The sequence below is a fragment of the Malurus melanocephalus genome, unplaced genomic scaffold (genome assembly GCF_030028575.1).
Source record: "Malurus melanocephalus ecotype Western Australia unplaced genomic scaffold, MMel_1.1 scaffold_210, whole genome shotgun sequence".
NCBI lineage: Eukaryota > Metazoa > Chordata > Aves > Passeriformes > Maluridae > Malurus > Malurus melanocephalus.
This window is the reverse complement of record NW_026623442.1, coordinates 258,436-271,169: the sequence shown is the minus strand read 5'-3', so window position 1 is coordinate 271,169 and position 12,734 is coordinate 258,436. Positions and strand designations below refer to the sequence as shown.

At 39.4% G+C, this 12,734-nt stretch overlaps 1 protein-coding gene across 1 annotated transcript in view; it reads right to left on the bottom strand.

Moving 5' to 3' along the window:
• Positions 1 to 8,231: 8,231 nt before the first annotated feature.
• ALCAM (activated leukocyte cell adhesion molecule) overlaps positions 8,232 to 12,734 on the bottom strand; it is a 110,428-nt gene continuing 105,925 nt past the window's right edge. The window contains exons 15-16 of the mRNA XM_057373919.1: positions 9,964 to 10,078; positions 8,232 to 8,384 (exon numbers count right to left, since the gene is read on the bottom strand). Of these exons, the coding sequence (XP_057229902.1) occupies positions 9,991 to 10,078 (88 nt within the window). The 3' untranslated portion in view covers positions 8,232 to 8,384; positions 9,964 to 9,990. The remainder of the gene's footprint in view (positions 8,385 to 9,963; positions 10,079 to 12,734) is intronic.

The following is a 12,734-nucleotide window of genomic DNA, read 5'->3' as shown; positions in this document are numbered from 1 at the left end:
GAAAGAAAGATAAAAATCAAGTAAAAAACACAGGAGTCCAGATTTTCCAGCAGCAAGAGTATGAACTTYTACAGATGTTAGTGTAGCTGTCCCMCTRGCCTAAGGCCAGCAGGATGCCAGAGGGACAATTCACTCACCTGCCAGCCAGGAAAGGACAGTGTAGGGGGCAGAGCCAAGAGGGATAAGTTGCACCTTCATCYTAAATGCTGTGGTGGCTTTGTGGTTGTGTCTACTAACAAGCCAAATAATGTAAAATGGTAACAGTAGTCTGTTTATTAGTTAATGAAAGTGTTTTATTATTTATTAGTAATATGTTAACTTAATCAGTAAGAATTGCAGTCTCCATCAGTTCTGTCTCAAGGCTGCAATATAAAGGAGGAGGATCAGACCCTGAGGCAACCACCCAACATGAGATTCTGCTGAAACTGGACCTCCATGGCTGTCTCTGGAGCCCAGGCTGCTAAGGCAGTGCTGTAAACATATGGTAAATACCAGTCTGATTACTCCTCCWCTTAGACTGACTTCCATAGTAGTCTGCAATCTTCAAGGTGATGTATTTAATGTAAAAGTTCTCTTATTCCCATTTTTAGCTCATTTGTTCCTACATGGTCAAAATTGTCTTGGTCACCCAGGTGTCCCTGTAAATATGTTTGGTTCAGTTATTTTCAGCTTGTGGTTCCTGCTTKGGAACAGGGGGGTTGGCAATGTTTTGTTTGGAACTTTATAATCAGCTTTTCAAATGTGTCAGGATATTTAATAGCTGCCATTGCAGATAGGATGGTTTGGGTTTTTTATTCTGAGTAGCCTGTTATTTTTTTTTTCCTGTGAAATATATTTTAGTTTCTTTTTGAGAAAATTCTCATTCCCATTTTAATTTTCTTTGACTATTTTTCTAATGATTTTGGGTCAGCTTTAATGTGTGATGTGTCATTTCATTATTTGTCCTGTCCTGGTTCCTTGATGCCTGACAGTTTCTGTCTCACTGCTTCTGTCCTGATGTGCAAGTTTTCGTATTATCCAGAGTTTAGAGTTTTTCCCATGCAGATGAACATCATTAATACATAATGGGTGTGCTTTTTGTGATATCTTCACACCAAATTTCTCCTCAGGGTGGTGAAAACAGGCTGTTTTCCCCCTTAGAAATTCTCTCACTTTGCTGTTTACCACAGCCRACATCACTGTTTCTTTGGCCATGCCTCTGCCCTGTGCCAAGCCAGCAACAAAYGGCCATGCCTCATATTTCAGATGGATTTATTAGGGATGCTGAGTAATGCATTTTATAGTGGATTACTTATTACACTCATGCCTTGTGTCAAGATCTAGTTGGATGAAAGAACTGAGTGCTTTAAAATACCATTTGAGAGGGTTTATTAGTTAATAATACCTTGAAATGCAGTTGAATGCTTTTCCTCATGTAAATTTATGCAAATATTTTTGCACTGAAAGCAGAATTATTATAATAAAGGCAGTATTATGTATATTTAGGAAACTGAGCTATTTTAGTTACCATATCTCTTAGAGTTGAAGAGGCCCCTCCTGTCCAGCCTAATTATTTCCACAAATCCCAAGAAAGATCTTTTCCTTTCCCTCTCAGTTCATGTCTAAGCTGAATTGTACCAACTGAAGAAATGCAGATATTTAGAGAGTTCTCTTGGTAGCTGTTGCCGTGCTGAAGCTGGATTAGAGCTTCAGCCAGTCCTGCTCCAGGTGTCACAGCTGCTTCAGCCATCAGATCTCCCCTAAAACTCCATTAGCAAATATAAACCTGCTTACTGCCAGCTCTGCACACTCTCTGTAATGGCTGAAGTTCCTTTCAGTGTTTCAATCTCCACCCTGCAGCAGCTGGAATCAGATGGATTTGTTCATTGTTGAATGTACCTGTGCCCAGCACTGCAGGCTCYGGAGCTCCATGGAAAGGTTTGGTGGCTTCCTCTCCTGGAGCTAAAGGATTGCTGTGSCTGCCTGCAGCCCCAGATTCCCTCTCAGTGACAGCTTTTAGCACCTTTTAGCTCATGGAAATGCAGAGAAACACACTCATAATGAGGAGAGAGCAAATGTTTGAATTGGTTCTCCAGGGAGAGAGAACACCAGGATGGAGCACTGCACCTGTCCAAGGCTGGAGGATGTTGCTGACCACAGAAACACTCCCACCTCAGGATCTTTTTTTTCCTTTTTATTTTTTTTGAAGCTTTGCACTTGGAAAAGTATTTAGCTGTCATTTAAGGTAACTTTTAGTGAGCTAWGCTCCTATTTTCTGGCAGTTTCACTCTTCCCAAGGGCCTCCCATGCCCCTTTTTGAAAGACCAAATGATTTTTCAGTCAGAAGCAGTGTGAGAGGAGCTGGTCCATAAATATAACTTTCTCAAGAGCTTCTGACCACTGATGACTTTTGTTGCCAAACTTGTACTTCTTATCCCCACCTTGAATATGTGTAAAAATTTCAGTGAAAAAACCACTGCTTTTCCACTGTTGTTYCTGATGTGGTTTGGATGAGGAAAATCTAGGATGCAGTTTTGTGCAGAAGAGACACAGCAAACCTGGACTGCACTGCACAGTGGATTATTTTGAGTACAATGAGTGGGGTTAGAAAGATATTGCACTGAGAATAGATATCACCCTTGATGTTAGCCAAAAGACTGAGTATTCCACACATTGCTAATCTTGCTAGATTTTATCAGAAAGTCTGTGTGAGCTGATTTCCACATCCTGTTTTTGTCCTGTTTAGTAAGTGCACTCATTTTGGCCAGTTGTGTTGTGTGTGTTTACTTTCCTAAATTCATGAAATGAGTGTTATCTTTCTTTATTTGGAGTAATAAACCCAGAGAAAGCTTTTATATCAACATCACYAGAATTGAATTGTGAAAATATTTTGTCTATATGAGGTTTTATTTGAGCCTTTAATTCATTTCCTGAATTTAGATTCAGGATTTAGATTTTAAGTGTACTCTGCTGTCCATGCTAGAATTGCTCTTCTTGTGACAGATGCAGATGTTAATGAAAACTCTTGACCTGGTGTGTAGACATCATTGAACACTTACAACATGTGAATTTGTATTTGCTTTCTAGACCTGGAGAAAACAAACTGACATCAGAGATGTGCCCATTCAGTCACTTAACTGCTCTGGTGAGAATCTTGAGGAGCAGGGGGKAGAATGGATTAGGATGATATAACTTTGACCTTAGGGAAACATTGTTCTGGATTTGTAGTCGGTCTCTTTTGATATAAGCTTTTTTTATATAGCTTATTATATAATTATTGTTCTATTATTATATGATATATAATTATGTAATTATTCTATTATTATATTGTGTAATATATCTGAGTCAAATTGAATGTAGGTTTGTATTGAAAGAGGGACTCTTTTTTTCCTGGAAAAACTGGATGGGTGTTAGTCACTCCATTTAAATATGATTTGTTACTTTTTAGAGTAAAAGTATGTTACTTTCTTCCTGCTGGTCTCTCAAGTCCAGGGCTGGGTGGCATGCAATAAATCCTTGCATCACAACTACGTGGACTGAATAYATGAAAAGAGATCACATTCTTAAACATAAGACTTGTCCTGGCTTTCCAGTGCCTAATGATATCTATTTAACATTATTTCTAATGTTATCAGGGATGGGAAAAGGTTAAGACAAGAAGAAAGGGCACAGTGATGTGCACAGGTGTCTGTCATGCTATTGCAGTTTGTAGTGTGAGTTAGATTTTTGTGCTATTTTCCGAAAAGAGGGAAATTCCAGGGGACTCCACAGGTATGGATCTGAACTTGTAGAAGCCCAAGCACAGGAAGTTTGGCAAGTTTTTACCTTTTTTTCCTGTTTCACAGTCTATTTCATGTTTACARTTGTGTTAAATTGCTGGCATTTACTGGGTGTCCTGCAAATGAAGAAGTGATGGTGAGGGCAGCAGAGAATCAATCTCTACAGAACAGATGTGAAAATGAGCAGGGAACAGAGCATGGCAGAGACCTTGGCTGTAACACCAGGTGGACCATGAGAAGAGGCAAAATATTTGGGGGGACGGCGAGAAGGGTGAGTGTAAATTACGGGTACATTACGGTTTTCTCACTAAGAAACAAAATTTCCTAATAATTTGTCAGGCTCTACCTTTTCAAGAATAAATTCATTACTACATCAAAGCAAATGCCCTGCTACTACCAGAATAAATGTCTCTATTTAGAATGTAAATGAGAAAAATGTACGAATTACAAGACATTTGAAGAATTGTGAGCGGCTGAGTGGATGGAGTTAGTCTGATTTTAGARATTGGCTTTGACATAATTTGATAATAAGTAATAGGCTTAGTTTCTGATTCTCTAATAACTTGAAATGCAGCAAATCTTTGCTGAACGTGTGAGCTGCATTGCACATGAAGGGTGTTTGTTTGCAGCCTGCCTGCCTCCCTGCTGTAAAAACACAATGCCCTCCCTCTCTGGTAAACCACAGKGGCACAGGGTTGAGGTGAGCCCTGCTCAGCACTGAATTATGCCAGCATGAGGATGTTATCATTTCCAGAAGAGCCTGGGAGCTTCCAGGGCTCCTTTCAGGGGTTAGGAGCACATAAGAAGTTCTGTTCTCCTGTGTTCTTCTGGCTCCTTCTGCCTGGAGGAGAAACCTCTCGGAAATGCTGCACTGGGCAATTCCTGGAAGCAGACACCTGAATGCAGATGCCTTCTYGTCAAAAGGAAGCCCAGGAAACATTTGCACAGATGTGGTTGACACAGGAGGTCATGATCTCATTTCATATGTCACTGCTTAATCTTAGCTGAGATAATTACAGACATATGGCTGTCTAAATATGAAGTCAACAGGAAGGGATCCAGCTACCCGTGGTGCTACAAGTAAATCAGATTTCCCTGCAGCAGCCAGCAGCTCAGGCTATTAGGTGAATATCGGATGCTCCCTGACAAAATTTATCATGAAACAAAGACAACAAATTTATATTTATTCATTCTTTGTATGTCTTTGTGGGCTGGTACCAATATGGATAAAGCTCACATTTCTATCCTGTAATGTTCAAATAATAACCAATATAGAATTTAGAGTTACTTATTTGTGTACGTTTTCCAAAACCTGACAGGGTGAAAACACTGTGTCCAGGAAAAGGTGTAGCACATTGCCTAAACCATCTKGATTGATGCTGGCAAGTCCTGGAAAATATCCAGTGAGGGGTGGATGGTTTTTTTTCCCCTGGCCAGCGGTCAGGTCAGCATGGTCCCTTGCTCAGGCTCTGGCCAGCAGCACAGCAGCTGTAGGTGCAGTAAAGCCCTCAGGCAGAAGGTCTGTAGCACTCAGAACCAGCATAAAATGTCTCTGATGCTTTGCCTTTTATTGTGGTGACYCCAAGAAYTSTTTTTYCCTTTCATTCCAGAGGGCCTCACCYTGTGGCAGCAGCATTATCACGTTTCTCTGTGTGTTTTAACATGGCTTGTGTCCACTGCAGCACAGCCATAGCCTTGGTATTATTACTTTGGAGGATTCCAGAGCTGCTTGGGAAGCCCATGGGATATTTTTGCAGGWTGCTGCCTTTGCAGCATGCAGCCAAACCCGTTGGTTTGTTACAACTCAGTGGTAGTTTTCTGCACAGCCATGAACAGACATCATTAATTCCATTATTTCCTGACTGTAAAGCAAGGGGGTGAGCTCTCCCCTRCTGCCTCTTATCATGCTTTTAAACCATTTGTAAGCATTGTTTTTCTCTCTGTGTGTAGTAAACTGGGGTTGAACTCCACTTGTGGAGTCCTAACTCAGATTTGAACAGGCCCCCCAAATTCCCTGCTAATTATTTGTCACCAGCAGAAACCTGCATGATGAACTTTGGCAAGGCTTTGTGTGCCAGCTTGTGCTTTTCTCTGAGCAAGTGCTTGTGCTCCCCAGCTGCTGTGGGCCAGGAGAAGSTCCACAAACCCACACTGAGCACCCCACAGCTTTTCCTGCCAGCCAGACCCTGCAGAGGTGGATTTGCAGCACCACAGGAGCAGCCCGAGCTCTGCGTAAGCGCCTTCCCTCGAACTCACACATGCTCTTGTAAACTGAGATTTCACACGAGCCAGTGAAGACATACTTCAGTTTTATTGTTGTTTAGGCATGGATAGAAACATTAATTCTTTTGCACTCTCGGTTCTTGAAACTTGCCTATAGTGAAGTGGGAGCAGCGAAAAGCCCAGCTCCTCGGACTGACGGTTTAAAGTGCATAGGAGATCAAGCAGAATCCCAAAAGGCGAGGAGTTGTTTATTTTCCTTTTTCTGTAGCTGTGAAGGTTGAAGAACATTTTTTTTTTTTCTTCTCCTTTGCCCTATATTCCCCTGAYTGTGGTATGAAAATTTTCAGCCCTTCCCTATGCTTTCCCTTTGGAGTTTTTCCCTATCTTTGGAAGATTCCTCTCTGTACATAAGAAGTATTTGTAGTGTTATAAACAAAGAGAGGCGATAGATGCACACTCCTTCACAGGACTCTGGTACGACTTTTCCCATTTAGAGTCATGCCCACTGAATTTGTTTTTTTCTTTTAAAAAACGTGTATCGCTTGGCAGTGTTCTTGCACCAAAAGAAAAAGATATATTTATATATATAAAGTAACTTTTTTGTGTGTTCACGTTTTATTTTGGAAAAAACAGGTGTTTAAAAATTTTAGAATTTTTTTAACAAAATTCTAAAAAGAAAAAAATCACAATATTTACAGAGATAACAGAATGGCTTAGCCATGCAAAACAAATTACTTTGGTTTTTCCCCCATTTTACTTTGGTTTAAATATTGACCAAGATTATAATTTTTTTCTTTTTGCCAAATAAAACAGTAACAAATTAAAGTTTAGAGGCATAGAACAGGATTTCCCTCTAATATTTTATACAGCATAGAGTTTATAGGACATCTTATGTATTTAATCCATGCCAATGCACTACAGGAAGCTTTTATTAAGACATCAGTCACTACTGCCCAGACATTTAACATTTTACAAATTTACAAGTAACAGTGTTTTCTTCCCCCTAAATAATGCAAAAGTGGCAAAATACATTTCCTAACGTCCATCTTTTTCTTTTATTTATTTATTTATTTTTGCCTACCAGTCTATAAAAACTTACTTTTTCCCTGGATATTTGTAAATGGAAACCTGATGTTCTGCTTGCTCTGCTGTTCCTCTCCATCAAAGCTGCCTGTTACCTTCATCCAGAAACTAACCTTCCTGATAAGATGAAACTTATCTCCCTTAAGTACAACTTTCTGCTGGCCATTCACCCTWAAACCTTTTCTTATCAAGTACCATTCTAAAAATTCCCTCAAGCAAAAAACATGTTTATAAAGTTACAAACTTGAATGTAACTAAAGATACATAGACATTTCATTGTTACAATTATATGTACTGTTTGATAAATTAGGTACCAGTTAAAAACACTAAAATTATCTCAAGGTGCATTCAATATCTGTAGCATAGTTAACAAAAACACACAAAAAATATATATATATATATATTCTATTTTTGTGGGAAAAAATGCAGCTTTGATATGACCACTTTTTAAAAAAAGTTTCCAATTCTGACTGGTATCTCTCTGAAATGAAGAAAAGGTACAGTACTTTAAGGCAGCGAATAACATAAAGGAATCTAAATTAACCCASAATTCCAGTTCCTTATCCTAATGCTAACATGAAAGACGACTGATAACCATCAATAAAATGTGTCTTGCTCTAGAAGAAAAGGATTGATTAGCCACCRTTTGTATGTAGGCTAGGAATTTTTCATTGTGTTCCTTGCTCAATACCCAGACTTCTTCAGGGAAACTCTTTACTCCCTTTCTAGCTTGTTTAGCTTTGCATGGTTTTTTTAAAATGTTCACTTTCATTAACAATTTAGTTTATTCTTGTCACAGCTGTCACCCTTCTGCTTTACCACGATTTCAAAGAATGAAAAAGGAGTTTGACATTTTCCTTTAAGACAATCTTACATTCTAGGTACTTGCTACAAAGCAGAGGCTTCACTGATAACAACCAGAATTAGACAAGTACCTGCTCAAAGGGTGTCATAAAAACAATTGAAATAAAACCATTACACTATACATCAGATTAACAGCAACTCCCAGAACAAAGCCTTACAGTGTATAAAAATAGCTACGTAAAAAATTTACATAAAGGCAAACAAAAAGAAATCTTCAGTGCAGACATTTACAAAAAAATATTTCAAACAGAACACAACATGGTGACCTATTATCATGGCTGTTGCCAAAATTAGTTTGTGGGGTTTTTCTTTTTAGCTTGAGATAATTGTGTCTAAAATCCTTTGAAAACCTGGTAGTATGATCTGCTTAATACTTGAACCATGAATAGCTGTCATTTCTTTGTATATGTTTAAATACAATCCACGTTCATGCTTCAATTGGTCTATATGTATTCTCTGAAAATATGAAAGATAAAGCCAGTTAAAACATTTTAAAATATGTTAGTCATCATAACTACTCAGTATCTAAGCTTCAAATAAACAGCTACATGGATAGAACTTCCTTCTGCAGCTCAGTGACATAAACACTTTCTTTCATTACAGGAATCACTGCTGCAATATTGTTCCCAGTAAATCCAGTAAGTTTATCTGGTAAGTAATGGATTTATGTCCATTTCATTTATGCAGATCTACTKATCTGAAGAAATACAGAGTAAAAGATTGCACCGAAGGCACACAATTTATGTATACTGCAACTTCTTCAAAATCCGAATTGACTTGTTTTCCACCCTCCAATGCTTCCTAGGACATAATTTTGGTATTCCCAATTACCTTTTCCAAACTAGTAAAACAGTGATATTGCTAGTAAAGTGCCAACAGCAATGCTGCATCTCTTTATATAGAGTATACTCTGTATTGCTCTATATAATCAAATGAATTCTGAGTATTTAGTGCAAAACTGGTAGCTTGTATTTGAAAATTTCATTCAAACTGACACATTGAAATTATTAATGCCATTTGTATTTACTTAAATAAGAAACTTTCTATAAAAACGAAACATCACAATCCCATGTTTTAAAACCCTGCTGCCTCATTAAGGTATCTATCCACTGCTATTTTACTTAAGATCACTGAAAATCAGTGTTGCCTACAGCTTTCCTGTGGAGGAGCTTAAAATGCAGCTCTGAACATGTACTACTCTTATTTTTAAGAACAGCTGATGACTAACTCAATAAACCTCTCTATGGCTAGCTGGTTTCCAAACTCTTGTGTCATCACAGTGTTAATTTAAAATGGCCTAAATTGGCCAGAGAAATGGTTTAACCATTCCTTTGGGTGCTAAGAGGAGAGGTGCAGCAGTGGTGTATATAAATGTGAGCACAGGGTGGTGCTCTTGGTGCTCTGCAGTGCTCCTGTAATTCCCAAAGAACTTTGGCATCGGCCAGATCATTTGTAAACAGTTTATTTCATACAGATCCCAGCAGGGGAAACTYTCACACCTGTTACCAATGTAATATACAGTGTGTCTTTACAGGATAAAACTGATCATAGTGCAGGTGTGTGAAATCTAGGCTAAGAGAATTGTTTTGTTCTAAGGGAAGGAAGTTTCTTGCCCTTTGCACTAATGGTGAAAAAAGGGACCAAGGACTTGGGAACTGYTGCTTTCAGTAAGGGAAGAGGTGCCTGTAAACATTTGAAGTCATAATTTGAAATCTTCTGAACTCTACCTAAACATACTCTTCATATAAGCACATACAAACACATGCACATSTACCACAGTGATACATTATACAAACCTGTATTTTCATTTTCTCAAGCACATGCATTAAAATAAAGCCAAGCATTAAGTTCCATCCGAATGTCATGCTTCTTTTAATATTTGCACGTGCAGCTCTGAATTCTTAACTAGCCAAAAGCTTGAGTTTGTCTGTCCTAAAACTGCACCACAAAAAGACCCCACTGCCTCACCTCTGGAAGGTGAGCATCAGACCAAGCTTTGGTCACCAGAAATAGTGGTGAAAGAGATTCCACTTACCTGGAATGATGACTGACACATTTTCTCTTAAGTTTCAGATTTATGATTGTTTTCCTCTAGTTTTTTGTTTTCTTCTATATTTCCAAGATCTTTGTCTACATGTTTTGATGCTGTCCTATAATGTAAAGGAAAGTCATTTTTGCATATCTACAGCATTTTATTCCATCCTCATATTGATGGCACTTCCTTCTCCCTCACAGTGAGCAGACAGTTTTGACAGTTCTGTTCTGAGCAGAGCAATTGGGTTGCAAATGTCTGTAAATGCCCCACTGGTGTGAGCACCACAGGAAGTATTGCAGCAGGGCTCCTTTGTGTGTTAGATTCACCTCTTGAGGAATTCAGAATTATTCTGAGCTAACAGACTTTTAGTAAGGTTAAACCAGTTGTGCAGATCCATGTTTCTTGGCAAAGTAATTGTGCAGCTTGTTTCAATAAACAAGAGTTTGCTTTAAGGCATGCTAAAATGCTACAAGTGTGGCTGAGATACCTCAATCAACACAGCAATCTTTTGTGTACTTGTAGTAAACGACTTTCAGAGCCCATGCCAAACGGAAGCTCTTTAAATATGAAGAAATTCACCAAAATTCTGGCAACACTGAAAAAAAAACCATCCCACTCTGGCTTCTAGGTCTGTGCTAGCAATGACCAACAAGCTTTGCGTAAAGATGAGATTGTGGAAATGTTTGGGGTAGCGGGGGGAACGAGGTATGCCTCATTTAAAATAGCTGGTCTTCCTTAATGCAAGTAGTGGTGATGAATTAATGAGTGAAGTGCTTAGTTTAGCTTAGCACAATAAAACCACTATGCCATTCATTTAATCTGTGAGAAGCCTCACTGTCTGCCAAGGTGAAAGATTCCTGCAGCGCTGYGATAACATTTTGAAGGCCCAATTTTTAAATTGTAAATGGGCAAATGCGTTTGAGTGGGACAAAGCAAATCCCTCGTGTGGAAGCAGATTACCGTATCCGCGTTTTCTCTACAGATAATTTGTTTCCCCTACAGAAAAGGAAGGKCTGTTGTGACACGTTGATGCACATGCTCACCCTTGCTGGGGGCAAGGAGCCGCAGTGACGCTGATTTGCAGAATAGGATGGAGACACAGTGAGGGGATAGAGGGACATGTCACGCTGACACATGCAGGGCTGCACCTCCCGTGGAATTACTGTCACTGACAGGGCGTTCCTGTGCTCATCCTCCATCTGAGCAAAGGCCAGCAGCACTGACTGCACACCGTGGGTGCCCTGGGCTRGAGAGCCCTTCAGCAGCGCTGCTCAGACAGCACTGTGCACTCCTTGACTCTAAAGGGCTCCTCGGGGGTGCAAATGCACCTGACACCCCCTCCCCACCTCTGGGAACGCTGCAAAAATGCCAGTCTGGCAGCAGAGTGCCTGGGGAGGGGGGATTCTGGATCCCAAATCCCACAGGCTACACTGAAAGGGACCATTCTGACATCTTTTTGGTTTTAGAGGAGGTCTTTGTTTTGTTTTATTTCCTCAGGGCCTCAAAGTTTTAATGTTTGAAAGCTGCATTTACCTTTTACTATTGGTTTAGGGTGCCTCTGTTATATTTGTGTGACTGACAGGAAGGTGTCATGCTGAAAACCCATTTACTGCAGAGATCTGAGCTCCTCTATATTGCAGGTAAATTTAATTTTAAAAGTGCTGAGACAGTATTACAAAGTAACTTGTTCTACAGTGGTAAATTTCTATTGTGCAGTAGCCTTCTATTTTTTTTTCCTGGTATTCTAATCCTGAAACACGTGACATGCATAAAAGAAAAGGATGTGAGATGCAATGAAGAAGAAAATTCAGTGCTTTGGTAGGGAGTGACCTTCTGGAAGCTTAATAACCTTTCACAAATCTCTTTAATCCTAACAAAAAAGAAACAACCCCTAAAAAAATTTTCCCTTGAAAGTTATAGAAGTTTTTAATTTAAATTTAAAACATGTTCAGTTCAGGTTGAGCACATAATTTGGCTTGTCATGTGGCTAATGAGTCTTTTCCMCAAATAAGTCTCACATAATTGGAGACAATAGGAAAGAGATAAAAAGCTGGAAGAATCTGGACTCAGGCAATTACCTGATCTAAGGTGGATGTGAGAATGCAGYACCATGCACATCTGTCCTCATGTAACTGCTAAGGCCAGCTCTTGGCATGGCTCACTGGGATCCTTTCTTTCTGACCTCTTATCAAGGGTTTTACAGTGCCCAAAGCAGACTGAATCTCATATCACCTGACACTTAAAAGCAGAGGGAACTGTAACCAGCAGTTCTGGTCTTGATTAGGTTAAAAGTATTCAATGACCAACATCAGAATATTCTGCAATGTGATCAGGTTTTGATTTTTAAAGTAATGATGTATTTTGGTTTCTAAATTCGATGAAACTAAATGTCACCTTTATTTTCCCAAAGCCCCAATGGGCTAAAAGGGAAGACTTAAAGGGCAGCACTGACTGTGGAAGAGGCAGCCACTCCAAAACTCTTTTGGAGGATGTTACAAACCACCTGCTTTAAATGAGAGCAGGAGCAGTTTTTCATATCTGACACTCATAGATTATTTATTCTCAATCCCTGGGACTGAAATACAGCTATTTATGATGGCTCAGTGCTCCTGCTGACCTGTTTTTTTGGTTCCCCAAACACCATTATCTAGGCAGATTCACCACCTCTGCACAAACAATGCTGCTTCCTTTTCAGTGCTGTCTAAATAGTGTCATTAGGAGACACAGGAGTTATTTTGCACAAAGCTGCAGTGGTGAGATCCACTGGCACT